Here is a 25427-nt window from a genome sequence, read left to right on the forward strand (position 1 = left end):
ATGGCCTGGACATATTTAGTATAAGAATTTTAAAAAGTAAGTAGTACTGCCAAAGAAATCTGTTAATCCACTTATAGCTCAGAATTTCCTGGGTCCTATTACTCAGCACAGATCTTTGCAGTGCAGTTACTGGTTAGTAATACTGCACTGCCATCTTCTGCCTGCTGAAAGGACTACCCTCAACTCAGTGAGGAATGCCGGTTTGTGAGGTTGCCAAGCATCTTAAAACATCTTGACCCTTCCACTTATAGCTCAGAATTTCCTGGGTCCTATTACTCAGCACAGATCTTTGCAGTGCAGTTACTGGTTAGTAATACTGCACTGCCATCTTCTGCCTGCTGAAAGGACTACCCTCAACTCAGTGAGGAATGCCGGTTTGTGAGGTTGCCGAACATCTTAAACATCTCGATCCTTTACCTGACAAGCTCCAAATTTCAAAATGCCTTTAGCTGAACATTCTTCCCACTGTTGCGCAATAAGGATGCTAGTAAAAAAAGGGCAGACTAACCCAAAAAGTGATTTGCCTTTTAGTTTGCATATTCTGCCATGGACCTGAAGAAATTAATCCGCTGTGATTTATTGACTACACACTTCTGTATTATTAGAAGCACCCGTGTATGAATTAATCTGCTGTGATTTATTGACTACACACTTCTGTATTATTAGAAGCACCCGTGTATGATTAGATGGTTGAAAAAAGATTGCTCCAAGTTGTAAACACATAACAATCAAGTTTAGAAAACTTGTTTTTAAAAAGGGTTCTGTTCCATGGATAAGGTAAACATTATTATGCAATAAACACAAAGAGCAGCAACATAATTACAGAAACAGCTTCTTTTTGTGTGATCAAAACCCAGAAAATTATCTTTTTATAAGCATCCTGACTGCATTTTTGAAACTTTTTCTGTATTTCATTCATGAGAAGGAGAAAGCATAAGCAGTGGCTCGCCTATTCTACGCAATGAATTAAAGGATATGAGAGAATAAATAGGTAGAATGGCCAGCTGCTCTAATGTTTTCTACTCCAGGGTAGTTAACCAGGACCCCCATTGTTATGGGCTATGCAAATACATTAATGGTTTATTTCTAGTTGCTTTTTTTTAAAAGTAACTCCTCACTAACTTAAGCACTTCTATTTCTTCATCAGTTTTTTTAAAGTCTTTAATTGCTTTTTTTTTTTTTTAAAGTAACTCCTCACTAACTTAAGCATTTCTATTTCTTCATCAGTTTTTTTAAAGTCTCAGTAATCCCAAATTATTCCAAAATATAAGACACGTGAATCATGCAGCACTGAACTGTGTTCTAGCACTTCTCCTCATCCAGATACCTCAAACTATACACCACCATAACCAACACAGGGTCTCACCAGGGATCTGCAGAGCAAGCTATTTGGTAAAAGGCAAGTCCTTTAACACTGCCGTACCCCAGATCAAGAAATCAAATAATACGTCCAAGTTTTTTCCTCCAACTCATTAAGTAAGCTAAGAATTTAAAACAATTAGCCTGGATGTTACTGGTATACTAGCTACTTATAACTAGGTGTCTTTTACTGTTCTTAAATTTTCTCTGTAAAATAGAAAATCAGATATTTAAAAAAAAATTATCAAGACCTCTTCATATCAAAGGCAACGACATTAACAACTCAAATATTTAAACTATAACCTATTCTTCTTTGCAGATGTAACAGCTATAAGCTTCTGACGATTCTGTCTCTCTAATTCTAAAATTTCAGCAGTGTTTCAACAGTCTATTCTATAGCTATGTAATAGCTATAAGCTTCTGATGCTTCTGTCTATCTTTAATTCTAAAATTTCAGCAGTGTTTCAACAGATTTAAAAAAAAATTATCAAGACCTCTTCATATCAAAGGCAACGACATTAACAACTCAAATATTTAAACTATAACCTATTCTTCTTTGCAGATGTAACAGCTATAAGCTTCTGACGATTCTGTCTCTCTAATTCTAAAATTTCAGCAGTGTTTCAACAGCACATGTTCTTTTCTAAGCTTCCTTTGCAATACACCATTTTTTTCCACTGGGTAATACGTAAGCAGCATGCTCTTCAGTAACTGATTGCTCCTTCCTTTCTACCTTACTATGTTTTCACATGCACAATATACCTGAAGCACTCCATTTACTTTCTCCTAATCTTTTTGCTCTTATCTATTTGTGCCTCACTTCTCTCCTTTTTCTTGATTACTGGTTGTATGTCTATCGTTCTACTTTTCTATAGTAACAACTGCATTCTCTCTCCCTCTAATCTGTTTAGATTTCAGTTCTGTTCACATACAATCTTCATCTTATCCGAATTGATGTGAATGACTGAAGACACTGCTCTAACTCTAAGGACAGTACATAAGACTGAAATATTATTCTTGTATCTGCTGCCAGGCCCACACATTAGAACTGAACATCCACTCCCTGCCACACTTCAATTCCTTACTGAGAAAGTGTCTTCAAGCTGTTGCAAAAAGGAAAATCGTATGATTCAAGTAAGAACATTTTTAAACACTAGATAATTGAATGCTCCAGAAAAAACACGCTGACAGAAAAAAAAAAATCAGAATCAAGCCCATCACAGAGTTTCAAATTCCAAGAGAATTAGGCATCCAGATGTGGCAACAAACTCAGGAGAACAAAACAGTTTGCTTTTGAGAATACAGAAATAAATTTCTTGCACATGCTTATTACCTTAAATTTAGGTACAAATCTGGCAAACTCCTGGTGCCAATTGTTAAGAGTAGAGGCAGGTGAAATTATTAAAAAAGGTCCCCAGATGTTCTCTCTCTGGAATATACATATTAAAAAAACCACACACACAGGAATTAATCGCAGGGAGGGGACATAGAGACAGTTTGATACAGCTTTACAACTACTACATGACAGTGGCTACATACGAGAGGAAACTATATGCAATGTAACAAAACCTCCTCCCAGCACAGCAGGGCGATACAGAAAGAAACAGAAACAGAACAGATCTAATGTTTAACTAGGACTTATTTTGTAACAGCAAACCAGAATAACCACCACCCTTTCAATCTGGCTCGTTCCTTTGTTTCTGAAAATTGCCACCTTCCCATCACTAGCAGCCCCTGTCATTTTGGGGAGGAAAAGAACTTCAGGTGGCACTGGCAAGCTTTGCTCCGTAACATCATATTAGGGTGCCCTCTGATACAGAAATCAAACAGAAAAGATCTAATGTTTAACTAGGACTTATTTCGTAACAGCAAACCAGAACAACCACCATTCTTTAAATCTGGCTCGTTCCTTTGTTTCTGAAAATTGCCACCTTCCCATCACTAGCAGTCCCTGTCATTTTGGGGAGGAAACCTCAGCTCTGCGCACTCTTCCAGTGGGTGGCTGATACTGGTACCAGTGAACTGGTACCAAAAGGAACATAAACAAATGCACATAGTTGTCATTTGGTCACTACTGCTGCTAGATCTGCTCTCGGTATCACTTGGCTGATCTCTCCTATTTAAGGCAAGTGACCGGATACCAATCAAAGCTTTTTTTGGTTTGTTTGTTTTTTGTTTTGTTTTTTTTTTTTTTAAATCAAGATATCTATTTCTGCATAAAGAAAGAAACTCCTGTTGCTTTTTCTGTTTGGTTTGTCTGCCCTGGCACAGAAGATTAACTATTCTTCCTAAAAAAACCCCACAAATATGGAAATCCACAGGTTGCCATGAAGCTCAGAATTTGGGCTTCATTTGTACAAGTCTCTCTAATTTGTAAAAGTCAGTGAACCAGAAGTCTACAACTTGTTCTCTTATCAGGCTTTCACATTAAGTACAAGTGAAAAGGTGCTACTCTGTGAATAAATGAAAATTCCATTTTTATTTATATATACTTACTTATATAAACACACACACATAAGTATTTACATACACACACAAGTATCACTTGGTTGATCTCTCCTATTTAAGGCAAGTGACTGGATACCAATCAAGGCTTTTTTTGTTTTGTTTTGTTTTTTTTTAAATCAAGATATCTATTTCTGCATAAAGAAAGAAACTCCTGTTGCTTTTTCTGTTTGGTTTGTCTGCCCTGGCACAGAAGATTAACTATTCTTCCTAAAAAAAACCCCACAAATATGGAAATCCACAGGTTGCCATGAAGCTCAGAATTTGGGCTTCATTTGTACAAGTCTACAACTTGTTCTCTTATCAGGCTTTCACATTAAGTGCAAGTGAAAAGGTGCTACTCTGTGAATAAATGAAAATTCCATTTTTATTTATATATAATTACATATATAAACACACACACATAAGCATTTACATACACACACCCCGTTTCAAAGGTAAAGCTTTAAAACAAAGGGAAATGCCACAGCTAAAATGTCTTTTAAAGCATTTAAGCTTTATAATTAATTTCAAACACGTGAAAAGCTTGCATCTTCTATCAAGCATACTGACCAGGAAGAAGCTTTAATCCACCTACCTCAGCCAGATGTGCAAGGAGAGCAATACTTTGTACTGTTCTTACTTATATAAACACACACACATAAGTATTTACATACACACACACCCTTTCAAAGATAGCTTTAAAAAAAGGGAAATGCCACAGCTAAAATGTCTTTTAAGGCATTTAAGCTTTATAATTAATTTCAAACACGTGAAAAGCTTGCATCTTCTGTCAAGCATACTGACCAGGAAGAAGCTTTAATCCACCTACCTCAGCCAGATGTGCAAGGAGAGCAATACTTTGTACTGTTTTACCCAGACCCATTTCATCTGCCAGGATTCCATTGATACCCTGCAAAAGATCCATAAATGAACACCCTTCACCTCACTATTTTTTAATCCATACAGAACTAGCAGAAGGGTTACCACTGAATTTGGGGGGAGCAGCTCTAGCGTAACAACTCTGAAACACCTTATTGTCTCTTACATCTTCTACTAAGATAATTTATCTCAATCGTGCTTTCATTCGTTTCTTGGGCTGATTTTTATCCTCAGTCTGTCTGCACTTTGCAATCCCGTTGCCAACTGGGTATGCCCACAAGGGCAAGTCTGCCTGCACTTTACCAGCTGACCAAATCCAAAACAGTATGCACCTGCCAGCAGGCAAAAGTTTCCTCAGTGTATAATCTAACTGATAAAACAGTTGTAAAACCAGCCACGTAAAGAATCTTGGACTTAATGCCCCATTCAAAGTTGTTATTTCCTAAATAATCAAGGATACTGATAGGTGGCTTACATAACATTTTCCTTTCTTCTAAATACATTCCAGATTTACTATACATGGAACGTATAGTTTTAAATCAATTACATTTTTTTGACCAAGTTTACTCTAGTGACTTAAATAATCCTGTAAGTTTTAAAAATTTGCAAGATGTACTAAGATACCTGCTCATATAGGTTGGCCAGCCAATTCATGCCTTTCAGTTGGTAACCTTTTAGTTTTCCATTGAAAATAGTAGGCTGTGGAATATCTTCTCCTGCCCGGATAGATGGGTTTGCTAAACTGTAGCTCTCTCCAAAGCCAGTACCAGACTTGTTCGCAGCCCGTAAAGCAGCTGCCCGACTCTCCTTTGCATCTTCATCAAATGATCTGGTCTAAACAGGAAGAGGAAAGTATGCATAAGATGATGAACATGTTAATTTATCAAGAAACTGTAGAATAAAAGGCTTTACACTTCACATTAAGACACAGCATGTCTGCCAGAAACTAACAGGAAAAAAACCCACTTGTTCCTAGAGCCCGAATCTTTACATTCTGATTTTCTATCTGTTCAGCACAGAAAGTGGCAATAAATACATACCCGGGCCTGATGAATCTGGTAAGCATCCTCAGCGTTCTTCAGAGCTTGGGCCTTGTAATAGTTACTATCTGAAAACAACATTTCTGTGTTAGAGCTCTGCAGCAGTAACCACCCAAATCAACACATAGGTAAATTCCAGTAATTATAGTAGTGCTTCTTGCATAGAAAGATTTTGTGCTTGAAATAGTAAGTTTGCATGATAACATGCAGCGTACAGTAAATTTCAAAACAGTGCACAGGAAGGATTGTAGATGAATCGCTTACCGTAAACTTCTTGGGTGATGTTGACCACAACTCCTCCACCAATATCAATCTGCCTTTGGGTAGAGCTGTCTTCCAGTTTACGTAGGATTTCCTCCTGTATTCCATCATGTCCAATATCTCGTTTACGACTCATAAAATGGGCATATAATTCAGTTTGTGTGATCAGGAAGTTAAGTTTTCGCTGCTGCCTCTTAGCCTAAAAGAAGATCGTTTACAAAAAAACAGATGAAAGGGAAAAGAAAATCCACAAGGCAAAGGTTTAATGTTTAAAATATAATTAAGGAAAAAAAACCTTGATCTAATAATATAGCAACGACAAATCTGTCTAGATTCTATTATGCACATCACTGTGATACCAAAATGCTAGAATACAAGCTGCCCAAAAGAACACTGACCACCACCATAAACACCTATATTAAAATACTGAATTGCTGTAAGTGAAAAGTTCTTTTAAGTTCAGAAATCATGGCAAAGAACACCATAATCTAATAGAAAGTTTAAAGGTTTTGTTTACACTGAAAATTAAAAGATTGACAAAACTAAACAGGATTTTAGTGGTCTACAGTAAAAGAACTGAACAGCTAAAAAACATCTCATGACAGCTTAATTCCAACATTCAATTATTTACTAGTAAAGGGAATTAATGAAATAATAAATGAAATGAAATAATAAATGAAATGAAATAATAAATGAAATGAAATAATAAATGAAATGAAATGTGTCACTAGGTAATACAGCTGAGATATTATTGTAGTTCAGGATTCAGCAAGACGTTGCAGAAACTCCGTTCATTCTCAGTTTCTGGTTAAAAAATGCTGCAGTTAAAGGTTAACTCTCAATTTAAGTCAGCTGAAACATTCACAAAATGCTTAGAAACTTGCAAGAATGAGAGAAACACAATAAATAAAAGCATAATCTGAGCACAAAACTAAACTTAAGGTATTCTAAAGATTCAACCTTAGCTCATCACCACACATGTAAGATAACAACCATAAATCCACTAGAGAGCTTTGGCAAGAAAGATTTTCTTAAGTTCAACCCCTGTTACTCTGCATGGGAGTCCATGAAGCCATCACTTGCCCAACGAAGAAAGTAATCACAGAAAAAAATCCGTGCCCCATATATAAATTAGGGGGGGGAAGAGAAAAAAAACCTCAATGCGAATGAAAAGGTGGTTTGCCGTCTGGACCCAGAATGATGAAACTATCACAAAAGCCTGGCACTTATTACACTGAGTTACATATGTCTGAGACACGCTGCTTGTCTAATCCCTTCCTCCATTTCATTCATGCATTTTCATTCATGGCCTGGATTTAGAAACTCAAATTATCTAGATGTTTCTGTATCCCCTCAGATTAATTATCAGCAAACCGTGCTTTTGCCGTACCTCTCTCATCTCCTCATCCAGCTTGCGCTGCTCCAGAGCCTCTTTCTCAGCTCGTTTGCGATGTTCTTTTTCCACCTTTTCATACTTTTTCCAGTAGAGAAGCATCTCCTTGGTAAGACGACGCGCTCGTGGTAAAGTTTCCTTACAGTTTTTCTGGGCCTGGATAGCAGCTCGACGGACCTCCCTCATGCACTGATGGGCAAGCTAGAGTGAAATAACATTTCAGAAACAGTGGTAAAATGGGCAGAGTTTCAAGAAAGCCAGCCATAAACACCACCAAATTTAATTACTACCAAGCCTGATCCTTCAGAAGAGAAAAACTGTGATATTTGACTCAGCAGTAACACTTGTGAAATGGCACAAGAGAACAAGAAGTTCCAAAAACCTCCTGAGATGGCAGAGAAGACAAAAGCTGAAGTCAGTTCCATGTGGCATGGTACTTCAAGGATTGATCTGATGGGTAGGTCCTTGAAAGGGACTCAGGAAACCAGAGTCCAAGACCTGCCTCCAACTCTGCCTCACCTACTCTAGACCCTCTTCTGTGGTACCCCACGCTTTCTCACTGTTTTAATAAGGCTGCTACAACAGCAGTATTGGTGGAATACAATCCCACTCACGTGTTAATACACTCAAAAGTGGAGCAGTACCCTCTACAGTTTTCCTAACATCTCATGAATAAGCATAACACAATGTAATTTTTTGTTCTAGTATAAATAAATTAACACCATTGTCATAACGGACAAAATTGCTGGGTTTGATGTTTGTGACAGGTTTTTTTTTTCCTCCACTAAAATTTGCACATCAACAATTCTAACACGCAGATTTCAAATGATCAAACAAAACGAAAACTTGTTTTTTTTTCCTCCACTAAAATTTGCATATCAACAATTCTAACATACAGATTTCAAATGATCAAACAAAACGAAAACAAAACACACAAAAAAGTGGAATTTCAAAACCTCTAAGTCTGCTGCATCACTCACTTGCTAAAAAGCAGTTTGTGACACCTCCAAATACAGGCTATTTGCACAAACACCACAAAGAAATCTGCTCTCTGCTAGCTATGGAGGGTGACAGCAGAGGAACTATTTACAGAAAGTTTCTTAAATATGTATGTGCAGGTCCTGTTTTCTGCATCCCTTACACAGAAAATACTCCCTTTCTTGATAAAGTATATACAGGATGGAAAATTTCCTACTTCATCTTGTCTCTGATGATTCTCAGCCATATACTCGATTACCTTTTCATTAGCTATATAAATGAATCAGACACTTGGGTGTAGCAACACTTGGAAAATGCTCAGAAAGCCATTACCAAGTGTTCCTAAAGTAAAGCCTTCTAGGCAGAAACAATGACGCTTCTCAGAGAAGACTGTGATGAGGAGATAAATTCCTTTTGCAATCACTTAAGCAGAAAATTGTTCTATTTTTAATCTCAGCTCCTATATATATTTATGTAAATTAACACACTTAATATTCTAAATCAAAATTCTTTGATTTAAACAAGAATGCTTAAACCAGTAAATTCTAGCTAGCGGGGGGCAGTTCAAAAGCCAACAAAGCCTACCGAACTCATTAATTTATTATATCAAAGATCAGTAAATTAAAAATGTACATCTTATGCAATCCAAAAAGATCCCATGGAAGAAATTTGTGTTGCTCATTTCATCTGTTGCTTATGAATCACAGCAAAATGACACATCTAAAAGATGAAAAGCCTTATATCAAATGACAAATTACTTCTATACAGGACTTTCTCCAACACTGCCCTGCTAGTACAAGAAACAGAAGAAATATAAAGAGGTTACAGTTTGCTTATTACATCAAGTAACAGTATAAAGTTAAACTACAACACTTACCTTTTTGCTGTTGGTTAGGAAAAGGTTGCGGGCTGAGGCTTTTTGTTTGTATGCCTATAAAAGAACACCATCTTAAAATTAGTTAAAGGGTAATAGATTCACAGTATTTTAAAAGATCACAATCCAGTCTTCAGCAGATATATGTGCCAACCTCAGCACACTATTGTATAATTGGGTACAGGTACTGTAACTATTTTTTGTTTTGACTGAAATAGCTTTTCGTTCTTAATTATTGAAGGCATACATAAATGTATTCCAACTCCTGAAGGAATCATATAAAACAGCTCCTTTTTCGGGATTGTTTCTTTAGCTACTACTATTGCAAAGCAGGGTTCTCATATTCCACTGTTATCACTGAAGTAAACAACAAAAATTTCCACTGTTTCCCAAAGACATTCAGAATTAATGTAGATCTTATGTTCTTCACGTGATCAAAATCAGTCTTCTGAAAAAATAAGGTCTATCACACGGCACATATCCTTTGTCTGGCTTAGAAGTTCATTAAGGATACTACAGCCATCACTCATAAGCAACTTCCTAGAATTCAAAGTCTGTTAACTGTGAACTCCAAGAAGCAGGTTGGTAAGGTCCACTCTGATCACACCTCAGAAAACTAGAAAGAGCAAACTCAGCTTTCTATTGCAAATATGTGTAAATGCATTGCAAATGCTTTTCCCTAGAGTGCTTCTGAAATAAGCTTCAAAAAACACACATGCTGCAATGATTGAAACACTCCTTCCCTGAACTTTATTTAAAACCTAGATATTGGTTTGCTCTACATTGCTATCCCGTAGATTATAGGAGTACCTGCTAGACTTCACCGCACTATTCACAGGAAAGGGTTGGACAGCCAAATAAAAGCAGTGACAAAGCACTGCAAATCACTGGTGAAGAAATTCAAACTACACCTTGCTTACAGATTACAGAATATGTTTGGTCATTAATGAAAAATAAGGTCTTACTTCACTCTGTTTTTCCAAGTGTCAACTCCCCCCTAAGTTAATTTTCTATTTCCCTTTCTTGCCACCATCACAGATGTAGAACCATTAGCCAAGCTCACCTTTGGCAATTCCTTTTTAACAATGCTAAGCCACACTTTCCGCCGACGTGCATTAAGTTGTTCGATAGTCAAATGCTTTTTCTTGGCCCCAGGTGGTGGTGTATCATGAGAAAACTTGGCAAAAACTTTGGTCTGGTGATGGTGGCGTCGTGGCGACTCCTCTGAAGAGAGTTCTTCATCCCGTCTCCTCTTTTTCTTTACTTTTTTCAACTTGCCTGCATGGCAACAACAATCATAAAAATCAATTTCTTTTTCTATTTTTGGGATACATTTAGTCAAGTATGTTTCACAAGTTACCTATCTTAGTCAATTTATGTGTGGAACCAACAAAAAAGCTAAACTTATCCCCATTTGCCAATTCTGCTAGCATCCATTTATCATATTAGATATTTCCTCAACACTTTATATTGGAATGGTTTTCCTGTTTAATAAATAGAGTGGTGAAATGCATTTTTTCCATGCAGGGAAACATGCTTTGGGTGTTAAAACGTCTGGGACCTGATGCAACGTTTCTTGTTTGGTAGTAAAATTCTACTTAAAGACATGTAAAGGGAGCACATTTAAAGGTAACAACATTAGCTTTTGATAGGATAAATCCCAAACCAAACTTCTCAGCAGTCAAAAGAGACTGGCATGTTACCATATATTACAGACACCAGCTTTCAGAGGAAACTGGTACTGATATCAGATATCAAAAATATTACTTGTGAGTATGCAAAATCATGGATGCCGCAACATTAGTGGAGGAAAAAAACTCAAAACAAACAGTTAAAGCAACTTGCAAAAAGATAGGAAGGAAGGAAGGATGGAAGCCCAAAACAGCCTCCTTAAAACACAGCTCAAACCTAAGTACTTGCACTAGAGAGAATTCACCTTATGCTGACAGTTCATAGCCTTTTTTCCTACTTCCTTACAGATTTATAGCTGATGCCAGCTCAATCAAGAAAGGAAACTGTACTTCCTGGCAAACATGCATCTGAGAAACTCCAGCTGAGAGGTTACAGAAGTAATTCTATTTTAACTCACATTGGACATCAATTCTGAGCTCCCTCTAATTTCCAGAAAACACTCTCAGTCCCTATCATTTCTGGTTCACTAGAATTACCTATTCCAGAACAACCGCATCAGGTACTGGGTAAGTTCGTACATTTTTTCAAGAAACTATTGTGTCTTCAAAAAACTCTGAGTAAATGGACCATGATGCACAATGGTACTTATGGATTCTGAAGCAATGAATAAACCTGAAAGGTACTTACAGCATAACTCTCTTTCATTCTGAATTCAAAGGTCTACAAAAAAAATCTAGAGCCATGATTTGCATTCTTTTTTTCACCCTAGCTTTCCAGAAGCCAGAAGATAAAGTACAGTATTTTCTGAAGAATTTCTCTTTGACAGAACTGGTTATTTCCATGCAAAACCCAGAAGTTTTGAATATTTATGGTTATTCAAAGGAAATAATGTAGGAAAAAAAGTTTAATCGCAGCAGCCATTTAGAAACACAAGGTTAGTGACTTTACCTTTTAATTTTTTCTCTTCTTTAAACTTCCTTTTCTTGGGCCCTATCAGGTGGCGCTGCTGCTCGTAGTAAGGGTCATGCGTAGACAGCAGTCCTGCACTGTAGTACTGATATTGCTGCAGCTGAAGGGGATGCAAATGAGCACAGTAATGGAAAACAGATATAGCAGATAACAGAGACAGCAGGTAAACAAGTTCAGATCTTGATGACACACAAGAGATCAGAAAACATGCACTTCTCCATATGTAGCGTTGTTATCAAGGATCATACAGTGTCCAAAGCAAAACCACTGCTCCCTGAGGTGGCCTCCAAGTTCTACACAAGGAGCCAAGCCCCCTCAGTTAATAAGATGGGAAGAGGGGGCAGTGAAGCTTACACTTTCAAAACACACTGCGTTATCTTTTCCATCGCGGTGCTGCCCAGAAAGACCCCAACCTCACACGAGGTGGTCCAATCATGGACCTCCTATAAGTTTTGCTTGCATTCCCAAATGACATACGTGTTCTACCTTATCATTCCAGTGGATGCAGAAGGACAGGTTTAGATAAAAGGCATTTAAAAGATTTTCACAAGGACAAACAACTTCAACATTCAGATTGTAAAGTACAAATACAGCTGCCTCAGCACTTTTTTTCCAAATTAACAAAAAATTCAACAAATTCTAAGCATTATTCAACTAAAATATTAAAGAACTATACACTATATTATGTATAAACAGTCAAATGAAAGGCAGTACAGGTCAGAAATTAACTATTTAAAACCTAAGCATACTATTAAGTTAATAAAAGATTTTTGAAAGGTGAGAACAAATTTTTTTGGACAGATGTGTTTCCCCCCCTTACAACTGTGTACTGCTGATCTGACAATACCCTGGTTATTTCCACTGGATATTATTTCTTACTAGTCTGGAAATAAATATTTATGTAAAATCTAACAGAAGTTATGACCTGTGGAAAAATTAAGTGTACAATTGTGCAGTTATGTTATATTTCAAGAAGTTAATATAATCTTGGTCTAGAATTAAACAAGTAAAAAAAGGAAAGAAGTGGACAGAAGCAAAGAACTCGATGGGAAAATATTTCTTCACTCTTCTGGAGAAATTTCAAACAGGAAACAGAAGGCAAATTTTAATTTCAGACACATCCTCTGATAGCAGAATAGGATTCTGCTATCCTTTATCTAAGACTACTTTCTGGTGCAATTCAAAACAGCAATGAAAATAATTTCTGCAAGATCTCTAATTATTGGAAGAAATGTATTATTAGAATGAAAACAGTCCTAGAATTTGGTATAATATTGAGAAAAACACAGAAATGCAGCAGACTACTTTATTATAAGAGATGAAAATCCAAAATATAAAAGAAAGGTAAGAAATAAACAAAAGAAAGTCAAGTAAAACCCCAAAGAATGACAGAAAACAATAAGGAAGAAATCTAGGAACTCCCTTTCTAGAAGGTAAGCACCACTTTACTACTCGTCACCTCAATGCTTATGCAAGTACACTGCTTTAGGTTTAAATACGCATGTTTAGCCTTGATCAGCAGCTACTACCTGTATTAGAATTTAACCCACAGCACCTCAATTTTCATATATATTACCAAATCCTGAGTTCTAGCACCCTATATTTGTTATAGTGACTGGGACAGAGCATTGTGCAAGCTACATGTAACACATGTGCCAGTACTAGCTACATAAATTATTGACAGATTCTCAGCATAAGGCTCTTCAGTCTGTATGTAATTAATTAATAACCCTTTCCTGAAACTGACGTTAGACTGTTCTGGTCTATCAAACAACAGGATATTTTCCAGTCCACAAAACATTATGGGTTTTGATTAAAATGTAAGAGCAGTAAAAACAATGCAGTTAAAGAATAAAAATCAAAGAAGTGCAAAAATTCTGTATTTTTACCTCTTTGTCTTTGCTATATTTACTTTGATGTAGTTTCTTATATTTGTGTAATCGCAGCATATTGTGAAGTTCCTCCCTTGAAAGAGTAAACTCTTCTTCTTCCTCTCCGTCCTCATCACTTGGTGAATCTGTGTCACTGGAGTCATCACTCAGAAGGATACTCTAACAAGAATAAATGGAAACTAATTTAATCACAAGTCCCTCTACTGACTGGTTTATTTATGCAAAGCACTCTTGAGCCTTTATCTAATAAAGGGCTGTGGGTCTTGCCCAACAACAATACTCAGCATTTACAAAGTGTCTTCCATCTGAAATGCCTCAAATGGAAAACAGTTTTCCGTGATACAGTACTGTGTAGCAGTCAATCCAATACACATTTTCTGATTTGGGGGGAGGTAGTTTTCTCTTAGTTTGGTGAGAGTTGAAATTATTTTATAACCTGCTTTGTCTGTTTGTGGTCTCAGAAAAGCAGCAGTGAGAAAATCCAGTACAGCAGTAGGGGCATTCTGTCACGTATGGTTGCAGGTACTTTCCTACCCCATTTGTAGCTTGTCCCACTATTGCACCACTTCCAGCTGCGTCAGTTGCAGCAGGTTTGGCTCTTGTCTGACCTCTCAGCAACCTGATTTTGCTAACTAGAGAAGGCTACAGTACAATGAAAATGCAAAGATGGCATAAAGCCACCGTTCCACTCTCTCCTTCCATCCTCATTTGGACGTTATCCTGAGTTCATTTTAGAAACAAATTTTCATCCAAGTCCCAAATGTCCATTTAATATATTTCATAATAATTCTTTTTAATTTGGACAGTGTACTAAAATTACTTTAAGTTTCTGAATGTATACTCACTGTGAAATTTAACTAAAATGCTGCTGCTCACCCAAATTGAACCCCTTACTGTCCACTTTGCTACACAAAGAAAATGAAAACCTCAGATCTACAGGGACTATAATTCTATTTTGTTCTACCCAAAGACTAATACAATATTCATTATCAACTGTCACACACTCTTCTTTCTTTCCATTTCCAACATAAGAAGCCTCTGTAGAATGTATTTTTTGCTTTGCTAAGTGTTTTTTTCTTAACGTAAAAAAAAAAAACCCCAACCAAACCACCAAATGCACTCATTCTTTTTTTCTTAGCAAGGGACACTAGCTCCAGGTACCTCAAAAAACCACAGTGCAGCAAACAACAAGCCAATACAGAACAAGACTAAAGAATCCAGTTGAAGCCCTCTTTTCACCAACACAAAATGTTACCACAACTCTGTATCACCTTATGCCTCTTTTTCAGTGTGAGATTTTGCATTAACTAAATTGCATCACATCATTTAAGGCAGCTCCTACAACCCATTAGACCAGCTTCCTGAGCTCTCAGTAGCACATGTAAAGTAAAATTAAATGAACTACTGAGATGAGAACAAACTTACTGTAAACTTACTGTATTTGGAAATTGTATTTGTGAAAATGTTTGATAATGCTCTGACCAGTGTGCAACTTATTTTCTTGTTGCTATCTGCTTGCTGATGTGTTTCTACACTGTGATCTATGTCGGATGACAAGACAGAATCACTCACCACTGTCTACAGGGAGTTAACTGGAATTTCTACTCGCAGATTTCATAAAAGCTGCATTTCTTTCTCACATTCTTACCTTCAGCCACTTTCTGCTTTTCTTCAGTTTGGAAAAGTTATACAGGCTCCCTTTTTCAGACTTTGGTTCTGTTTAACAAAAAAATAAAATAAAGTTCTTAAGACATAGAGCTTTTCCCAGCTTATCCCAAAGAAAGCAGAGGTTCAACTCAGTGCATCCCTACCTGGCTGCAGTACTCCATTCAGGGAATGTGTGCTCAGCATCCCGGAATTCCCAGCTCCAGAAGACTCCCCAAGCAAAGAGTTTGGAGGCTCTTCCTTAACTTGCATCAGGGGATCCCCAGACTGAGGCAGCAAAGGATTGTCATCCAATCCATCTTCACTTTCATCGCTGCAACAAGATACATAATAAGATGACAATAAAAAAGAAAATATTCAAAAGGGGAGATAGTCTTCCAACTTTCTTACATGTGGCCATTAGCCAGAAGGTTTGAGAACTGAGATAGCTTCAGATGTCATTTTACACAACAGAAATATTGCTGTTAATAATTTCCCATTAACCCCTCAACAGTAGTTAATCATCAGACCAGCCTGGCTACACTGTCAACCTGCACCTTCAGTCTTTTACTTGGTACCTAATTTGAGAAGCACAAACAAAGCAAGGAACTAATATAAGGTCAAACCAAAGCACAATATTGCCACCCTCAGCACTACTGTATATGTGAGAAATATAAAGCTATACTTTTTCTGCTCCTTGTGTGGATCTTAAATGTACCTAGATGACTCACTTCTCATTGCTACAACTTACTTGCATATAAATTCTGCATCTGACACCAGCCTTTGCATTTCACATATGGCTACAGGCCATCTGCCCAAAAAATCAACTTAGTGCTCCTTCAGCCTACTTTTTGCAGACAAAGTTTTGGCCACTCAAGCTACGAAAGAGCTTTACAACATTGTGCTAATTTGTACTGGGCTGGCACCACACTGAATTATCAGTGAGAGCTAAGTGCAAAATCTTTAAAGGAGAAGAGCTTATAATGAACGAGTCACCACTAAGCCCTTAAAATGGTGTTGCCTGGGAACAATATAATAAAAATGCTTGTCTTTCCTTCGTGTTCCCAACAGAAAACGGAACAGCTTTTGGTACCTGGATATACTCCTGTTAAAGATGGCAGACGTCTGTCGTAAAAACTGATCCAGTTGCAGAGCTTTCTCCAGATATTGCAGATAAAGGGGTTTTGCCAGCTCTGAGCAGCTGCCATCCTCCCTGGCACCCAGCTCTGAGGCCATAGAACAAACTTCTCCTCATGCACGGGTGCCTCTGAACACACAGCTGTTAAGAAGAAACAACAGTCATCATTACCACCACGAGCACCACCTCTGAAGGGAACGAGCGCGGTGGGCAGGCTACACCAAATGCTACTATTTCGCAGAACGTGTAACTGAGGTAGTTCTGGGTAAAAGCCGAGGCTGCAGTTAATAGGTGTAATAAACAAAGAGGAATTCACACAAAACTTCCCACCCCAATATTACCAAACACTGGACACTTAGTTTTCTGTTTTATGACTTCAGGGATGCCATTTGATAGGAATGAGCACTGCACTGACTTAGTGCAATAATCCATGTGGTGACATAGAAATGCAAAGTACAACGAAGCCAGTCCTTGAACATCTAAAGTAAACTTTCATCACTATTAAAGATAACATGTTTAACTCTGCACAGAGTGCAGCCATGTATCATGAAAGCTGAATGAAAGTAATTATTCTTAAGTTGAATCATATATATAAAAACTTACTCCAAAAAGGAAGAACTACTGAAAATACTGTTCATCTGTTGTTTTCACCATTCACAGCTGTAGCCTACCCAACACTAGTAAGACTTTTCCTTTCCTTTACAGCACTCAGAATGTAGCTGTTACCTGTTGACAAACAAGCTACAAATACCTGACCAAAATCTTCCATTCTAAAATTCAACTGTTAACTTTATTACAGCAAAAGTAGCATATAATTAGCAATTTATTAACTACTTTTTACATGTACAAATTTAAAACACACTCTAGCTTTTATGTTTTTTCAACTAGTAAAAATACCCTGCCTGATTTTAATTTTTTAATTTATTCTCAGGGTTTTAGTTTCTTAAAAAAAACCCCAGCAAACACCCCTCACAATATTTGCATAATACATCGTCTAAAAGAGAAAATATCAGAACATTTTATTGCTGTCAACTGCAGTTTTATTTTCCTTCAACTACAAAAGATGCTATAACAACTGTTACAGCAATAGCTCTATAAACTGGGATTTATTTTTCTGCAATTACAAAAGATGCCATCCTTGTTATAATAATAGTAATAAAGATAAGTTTAAATTATTCCCAAAGTCACAGTTGTTACTGTATAAACGGAAGTGCTGTCAATACCCTAAATATGATAATATTTACTAACAAATAAATGCTTTAGGCTTTTGCTTCTGGTAGAGGACAAAAAGAAAAAACAATCAGCTTTTGAAAGACTTAGATTAACTGTTCATCTAAAGGATTCTTCTGGTTTCGATCACTTCTTTAAAATACTACAAAACCTGAAGCAAGCTTCACATTGATTTGCTGCAAAACTTCTTATATTTGTTCAATTATTAATTTGTTAATGAATAAATTGTTTTATGCTTATAGAAGTGAAAACACAGATTAAGTATCTGGTCTTCAAATTGTTTTCTCTTTACATATGCAGTCCAAAAACCAGCAACTTTTTCCAAGTCTTTTACCCTCAAAGATTATAGAACATATTCAGAACTCTCGAAGTTACAAAAAACTGTGGTGAGATAAACTGTGATACCACCTTGAGACTGTTGGGTGTAGTTGAACAAGAGCAAATTTTATTATTTCTTAGTAAACACATAGCCTTGAGTTAACATCTTTACCTGTACAGAATAAACAACAGCATGCCAGAAATTGTTAAGACAGGGCAACAGCATTCATTTAAAAATTATTTTTAGACTGAAGCTATCCAGGTTCAGCTTTCTATATGCTAGATCTTCGTACACCTGACAGCAATGGAATGATTGACCTGTTACCAAATACCCATTTCCAGCAGAGGTTAACGAGAGAATAATGTACCTGAAAGCTTTCCCTATAAAAAGGGTATTAAGATTCATGTTTTCCAAGAAACTTTGATCTACATATGTCATATTTCTTAACAGCCATCTGAAAAAAAACACCCTAAAATAAAAAACTGTCTTCCAAGAGACAGGACCCTGAAGAAAGTAAAGAGGTTAGAAAATGACAGGGAACATGAAACTTTTGTCTCTGATGAAAGAAATAATTCAGGAGGAGATAGGAAAGGACACCAAGAAGGTTAAAGTGGTTTTATTTCAGATCCCAAATACAAATGATACATATATTATTGGAGCAAGATTCAATTCCTACTATCACACCAGGAAGAGTACAGTGAGCCTTTTTATCACGCTGTCTTAAAACATATCTGTCAACAACAGCACGTGTTATGTGAACATGATACTATTTCGCTTTCCCAGCCAAAATATCACATGTAACCATTGTTTAATGATTTTGCTCAGAACCACAAGGCATCTTTCACCTGTCTGCTCTTGGCAGAAAACCTTCCCAAAACTCAATATTTGGTATCACTGCCCTTCCTTGGGGCACTGCGGGAAAGAAACCTGCCTCAACGGGCACAAAGCACACGGGACCGCACTCGGATTCACTGCCTCCAAGGAAGCCAACAACCCAAACGTGATCTTCTGCACCCCATCAAGCCTTTCCCTCACAAAACTATAGAACCTTAACAGCAAAATAAAGGGAGAGAATTAAGATTTGAGGTCAAGTTTTTAATGCCAGGACAGCAAACAGGCCAGGCGCAGAACAAACACAATCATATTCCTGATCTAAAATGAGTAACTGGATGCTTTTCCAGCTGCCCAGAAGCACTTGCCTAATGGTCTAAATGGATCCAGCAGACTGGACCAGCTCCTCTCCTCTGCGCAGGCAATGGTGCTCATCTGGCTCCACGCTCACACAGCTTAGGAGATAACCCAGCAGAAGACCATTTATTTACTTGCAAGATACAAATGACCCTACCAAAAGCAGATGCACTGATGTGTTCAGTAATTAGAAAAGTGAGCCACCCCTGAGGAAATAGCTTATTGCCACTGCACAGAGTTCCCAGGCAAATATGAAAGTAAATGATAATACCCTCTGTCTGCAATGACTGCAGGAACTGTAAAGAATAAGTTCCATTCCATATTTTAACACATTAATCCCCTTGTTGTGTACACTATGCTAAGCACGTACACTTAGAATGTGTATACATGCCAAGTACACACTTAGCACGTGTTCCTCTTAGCACGTGTACATGCTAAGTACCTGCCCCATCCGTACTTACTTCCCAGACCAGGAAACATGACATTTCCATATTTAAGGAAGTCTTCCTTGTGCCGACACAGTGTAAGTACTCTACATTTCACCCGTAGAAAAAGACAAGCTTTTGCATGTCTTCCCATTTTAATCGTCTCAAGAGGGTCCTGTACATACAAAGTTAATTACTCTCATCCTCAAAACAGTTACTCGTCTGTATCCCGCCTACCGAATAAACAAATAAATACAGCAGAGCTTAACAATATTCCTAAATGTATTAACAATGCCCCAAACAAATTTAATAAGTGTTACACAAGCATATTGAATAGAGAAAAGCTCAGCCATTGAATTCAGCCTTTCATTTATTTATACGCTAACAGTCATACAGCGCTGCTTTGCTGATCAAAGTACTAATACAGGAAGCTAATTGACAGATGCTTCTTTATTCTCTGTTCTTTTGTTCCCATTCTAGTTTTTAAGAAACAAAGATTTCCAATGGCAAAAACGGCTTGAATGCTGAAGCAAGAGAAAATGGGAACAAGTGAGAGGCACACAACAGCCTGATCCCCTACAGCAGGTAACAGTGTCCAGGACATCAACAAGACGCATTTACACAGTGATGACATTCATTCCACTTTCCTTCATCACTTTTGAAAGAAATCTATCCTTTTGCCTACTTGGTTTAAAGAAGAAATAGATTTATAGATTCAGTTCAATCACATAAATAGATTTTCAAAATGTTTTCATTACTGATGGTAACATTTCGGCAAATACTCATATTATAGGTGGTAAAATGACTGGATGCTGCAGAGTAATCCTTTTGCCATTATGACTTTCTTACTGATATACACCAATTTTATGTTAAGTTTCAGTATAAAATTCAGTAGTTATTTGCTTTCTCCCTTTATCTCCCCTAGAGTTATAACAGTTTAGAAAAATAGGCATTTGCAAATAACTAGCTTCTGCACTGCCTTGCTGGCACTTTGAATCCCCTAACATTCTTACTTAATCAGACGTTCACACTGAAACCATTTAATTTTATCATGTGGCCCTTCAAATTATTAACAGTTCAAGTGAAACACTACCAGCAAGATCTGAGTTTAGTTATATATATATGCCAAGTCCATACAAATAACCTTCATAATCATATATATATATTTTAAAGATCTAAGTTCAGTTCTGAAGAAGCTTTCCCTGTGCTGCCTTAAATCATGTTGCTTAGTTCAATGTTAATGTAGATGTGGGGTTTCTTCACTCTGTTTTTTCAAGCCTGACCATTACAACATCTAGTCAGTAAGCAAACACCCAGCATCAGAGAAGAATCCTCCAAGGACATCCTCAGAGAGCAGAGTTATGGTTTATAACAAGGTTCCTAAGTGTTATACCCACCCACCAGCACCAGCCAAACAGCAAAAACAGTGCTCTCCTGAAGCAGCTTCACTTTAAAAGCAGATTCTCCCAGTTTAAATATCCACTGGCTACTTCTGAATGAAGTCCAGTAACTTTTTGCTACTGGTATCAGAATAAAGCAGGATCCCTGCAAGGGGGAAGTGCAATTTTGGCACTTGTGCAGAGCTGCAAACTAGAAAGGCTGTTTGAAATAGTTCTTCTTCCTCCAGGAGTCTCTTTCTTTTTTTTCCTTCCATTGCTGGCATCTCTGCATCTCAGAGCTGGTGCCTCTAGGGCCCAGAGGATTACTTCTTCTTCTCTTTATGCCTAATGCTAACATCAAACATTACGGTAAATAAGAAGTACACTCCTAGCTGAAGGCACAGACACAACCACTGGCTGCCATGAAGGTAGAAGGTACAACACGGCAGCCAACGTGCAGTACCCTTCTTTGCTTGTGGCAAACACAAGGCAAAGCAGGGATGTAAAACTAAGTCAAAGTGACTCGCCTGCCACGCACAAAGTGCGTGTGTATGAAATGGTACTGGCCGGCAGCTGAGCACGCTTGTTTGCTCAAATATCTCAGCCCACAAAAGCAAAATCTCTCACCTCTCCTCCGTCCAACCAGGGAAAGCACACTGACACAACACTCAAGCAGACACAAACCTGAAATCCCTGTTTACACACAGAAAGCATGTATTCATCATATCCCTCTGTACAGCATTTAAAGTTTTATCCATAAAGCAGGATTAAAAGCTGGGAGCAAGAATACAACCCTCTGTGCTATTTTAGTTCTCCCACAATTTTAGCAGTTTTCTGGCTTTTTTCCACACGTGGCCCTTTTTGTGCTTTGCATTTTGACACCAACTTATTAAGAGAGATTTTCCAAACTGATATGAACACCTAACATACTTTTCTTTCTCGAAGAAATTTACAATGGAGACATACAACTCCCATTAGAATAGCAGAATACTGCAAGGATTTCCTGTAGTAGTATCTCCAGCATATCCCCCAACAAAGATAAAGTCAAGATCTATATGGAAAACTTACATTAGTGCAGAAATATCGGTGAGGATTACTTTTGACAGATTTCTTTATGAACATATAATCCCTAATACAGACAATTGTGGTGGCATAAAAAAGCCTGAAGAGGTATCTTGCTTGGAGAATTACACACTCATTCTTTCCCCTCTCACACTTGAGATTGTTTTGATAAATGTATAGTTACACTGACAACCATTTTCCAGGGCACACTATGTGCCAGGTCTTAAAGCAAAACATAATCCCCATATAGTCTTTTTTTATGGCAGTACCTTATATAACTTTGATACATAAGAGATTATTGCTTTTAAAAAAGCAGATAGGAGGGTATTCCATATGAACCTAAAGCCCTCAGTCTCCTCTAAACTCAAGGTGAATGCATAAATGACGTCTACGTACAGCTGAAGTGCGAGTTCGCACCGTTTCAGTTTGAAATTAAAAAGGAGCCATTTTAATTGCTTTTCTGAGTAATGAAATCTAGTTAAACCTAGATAATGTCCTATATACAGTACTTTACTTTGCTGTTTTGCTTGTATAGTAAGGTTTTATATTGTTTTCCAGGGAATGAGACAGCATTTCGCTGATCTCTGTTCCACCTTTTAATTGCTTTTAAATACAGAGAAGAAGAGCCAGTGGGGCACAAGCTCTGAATTTTCCAATTGCCAGAATGACAGTCACAGATAGAGCCTAATTCACCTTTAAAAAGAAAAAAAGCAGCTATATAGCTCTACAAAAAAAATTATCAGAAGCACTTCACTTATATATGTAAATTGGCATGTCCCGTCTCTGCTTCCATGTTTAAACTGACAGAAAAATGACTAGTAGAAAACCAAACCCATTTAATTGTTCGATTAGACTAAGTCCTGTCCCAAAAGCACAGTCAACAGTATTTATGGAAGCTTCTGACGATGAATCCACGCTCTGCACTACGTAACAGCACCAGCTGTTACCCTCACACGTTGCCATTGCTTCACTCCTCCTCTCTCTGTACACACAAAATACAAACTGCATGGAAGTTTTGGGGTTTTTTTTTGCTTTTTACTCCCTCCACCCCAGACCACAAAAAGGGAACTATGTCCAAGAAGGCTCTAACAGGACCATTTTTTTCTTGCCATCTAAATCAATCCCTAGCATGTAATTTAGCTTGTCAAATAGCATGCTTATTACAGAATTTACAGCTTGTTATGTTATACCCCCTTGGAACAAAACTGGCTCATTTAAACAGTCGGGAAATGCAAGGCAGTATTTTAAGTGATTTTAACAATATACTTGTGAGAGACGGACTGGAAGTGAATTCAGGGAATATCCTTAAACATTAGGAAAAGGTTCAAGCTGCAGTTTTATTTCTTGTGCTTTTCCCTCACAATCTTATCTTGACATACTCATAAGTACACGTTAAAAGAATGAAAACACATCTTTTCTGATTCATATAAATTAAAATTAAAAAAAGACGAGTGTTGGTCACATACAGGCACATCAAATGTGCTGCACAAATCCGTTTGTGAGAGAAAGGATACGAGAGAAAAGTGAAATTCTAATAATGCACGTAAAGGCATTTCACTATTAAAAAAAAAAAAGGAACTTGACTGGCACCATTTTCTACATGCAAAGAAGAAAATATTGATTATTGTCACCTACGCTGCTGAGTGGGAAACTTACCACACAAGATCAGCAGCAGAGTAATAATAATGTATAATGCTAAATGCTACTAATCACAGGCATTAGGCTACGTGTTTGCAGAGAAACGGAATTAGTCTTTACACCACAGCTTCGAAGAGGTATTTCCTAGTGTTCACCAGCACAACCTTAACATTAAACCCCTGTGTTTACGTACACCTAGTGGGGCACCTCCCACTAACCGTGGCACCGGCCTGGCACCCAGCGCCTTCAAATCATAGAATGGCTAGAGTTGGATCTTAAAGATCAACCAGTTCCAACACCTCCCACCAGACCAGGTTGCTCAAAGCCCCATCCAGCCTGGCCTTGAACCCCTCCAGGGATGGGGCAGCCACAGCTTCTCTGGGCAACCTGTTCCAGTGCCTCACCACCCTCAAAGGAAAGAATTTCTTCCTCATACTTAATCTAAATCTCCCCTCTTTCAATTTAAAACCGTTACCCCTTGTCCTGTCAGTCCACTCCCTGGCAGAGAGTCCTTCCCCGGCTCTCCTGTAGGCTCCCTTCAGGTATCGGAAGGCTGCCATCGCCACAGGGCCCCTTACAAGCCCAGGCCGCGGCTCTCACCGAGGCCAAGTCCCCCGCGCTCCGCCGGCCGCCTTGCATCATGCGGCCTCTCCACGCACGGGGCTGCCGCCAGCGCCCCGCCGCCCTCGGCGGGCCCGGTCATAAGTCCGGTGAAGCCGGTCGGGGCGGCCGCTGACCCATCCAGCTTCGGCCCCGCCACCTCGCCGGCTTCGCCGCCGCCGCCGAACGGCCCCCGGGGCCCACGCGGCGGGCGCCGTCCCCGAGGGCAACCCGCGGGGGGCCCGTTCCCATCGATGCGCTCCCGCGGCCGATTGGTCGAGCCTGGCGCTGACGGAAATTGCCGAAGGGACTCGGGCGAATCGGCCGGGTGAGCCAGCCACTCTCGCGTGAGGCGGGGCGAACTCTCGCGATACCTTGCGCGGGGTAGGCGGGTGGGGACCGGAAGCGACGCGCGCTCGCCCTTGAGCCCGCCGGAAGGGCGGCGGGGCGCGGAAGGAAAGATGGCGGCCAGCGCCCTAGGGACGGAGGGCGGCCAGGCCTCTCTCGGCCGCCGGGCCAGAAGAGCTGCCAGGGGGGCCGGGAGCGCAGCAAGGCTCACTGCCCGCTCTCCCCCGTGACTGAGGGGGATCATGAAGGCGCAGACGGCGCTGGAGAACCGTGGCAATTAGTTTGTATGCTGCACAGAGATACCCTGGGTCACTCTTCACAGCCCAGGGTTGATGCCTTCAGATGCTACTTCCTCTTCTCTCCCTCCTTCCCTTCTCATACCGCCATCTTCTCTTCCTCTCTACTTAACAGGACTGGATTTTAGTCCTGGAAATACAGCCCAGGGCTGTCTCTGCTGTGCCTTCCACATGGCACCTCACCGGGTTGTGGTAAGTCATCCCGGCTTGGGGGGATCTTGTTCCCAGGGAACGACACGAGCTCCAGTCCCACCACCAGACCCAGTGAAACACAGTCTGATTTTTCCAAATAAGTTGCAAGGCAAACTTGTTTCAAAGCGCCGGCGGGGGAGGCCGGAGGCTCCCGTCCTTCCCTCCCTCAGGCGGCTCCCCCCCACACTCCCCGCCACCCGCCCT

The 25427-nt window shown here is 38.9% G+C and overlaps 1 protein-coding gene across 1 annotated transcript in view; it reads right to left on the bottom strand.

Moving 5' to 3' along the window:
- LOC106892734 (DNA helicase INO80-like) overlaps positions 1-24468 on the bottom strand; it is a 55702-nt gene extending 31234 nt beyond the window's left edge. Inside the window, exons 1-14 of the mRNA XM_014950150.1 lie at positions 24263-24468; positions 16502-16687; positions 15576-15742; positions 15413-15480; positions 13762-13923; positions 11852-11972; positions 10335-10549; positions 9275-9328; positions 7417-7620; positions 6030-6225; positions 5766-5833; positions 5350-5559; positions 4676-4756; positions 2693-2788 (exon numbers count right to left, since the gene is read on the bottom strand). Of these exons, the coding sequence (XP_014805636.1) occupies positions 2693-2788; positions 4676-4756; positions 5350-5559; positions 5766-5833; positions 6030-6225; positions 7417-7620; positions 9275-9328; positions 10335-10549; positions 11852-11972; positions 13762-13923; positions 15413-15480; positions 15576-15742; positions 16502-16644 (1785 nt within the window). The 5' untranslated portion in view covers positions 16645-16687; positions 24263-24468. The remainder of the gene's footprint in view (positions 1-2692; positions 2789-4675; positions 4757-5349; positions 5560-5765; positions 5834-6029; positions 6226-7416; positions 7621-9274; positions 9329-10334; positions 10550-11851; positions 11973-13761; positions 13924-15412; positions 15481-15575; positions 15743-16501; positions 16688-24262) is intronic.
- Positions 24469-25427: the final 959 nt, after the last annotated feature.

The sequence above is a fragment of the Calidris pugnax genome, unplaced genomic scaffold (assembly GCF_001431845.1).
Source record: "Calidris pugnax isolate Ruff unplaced genomic scaffold, ASM143184v1 scaffold68, whole genome shotgun sequence".
Classification (NCBI taxonomy): Eukaryota; Metazoa; Chordata; class Aves; order Charadriiformes; family Scolopacidae; genus Calidris; species Calidris pugnax.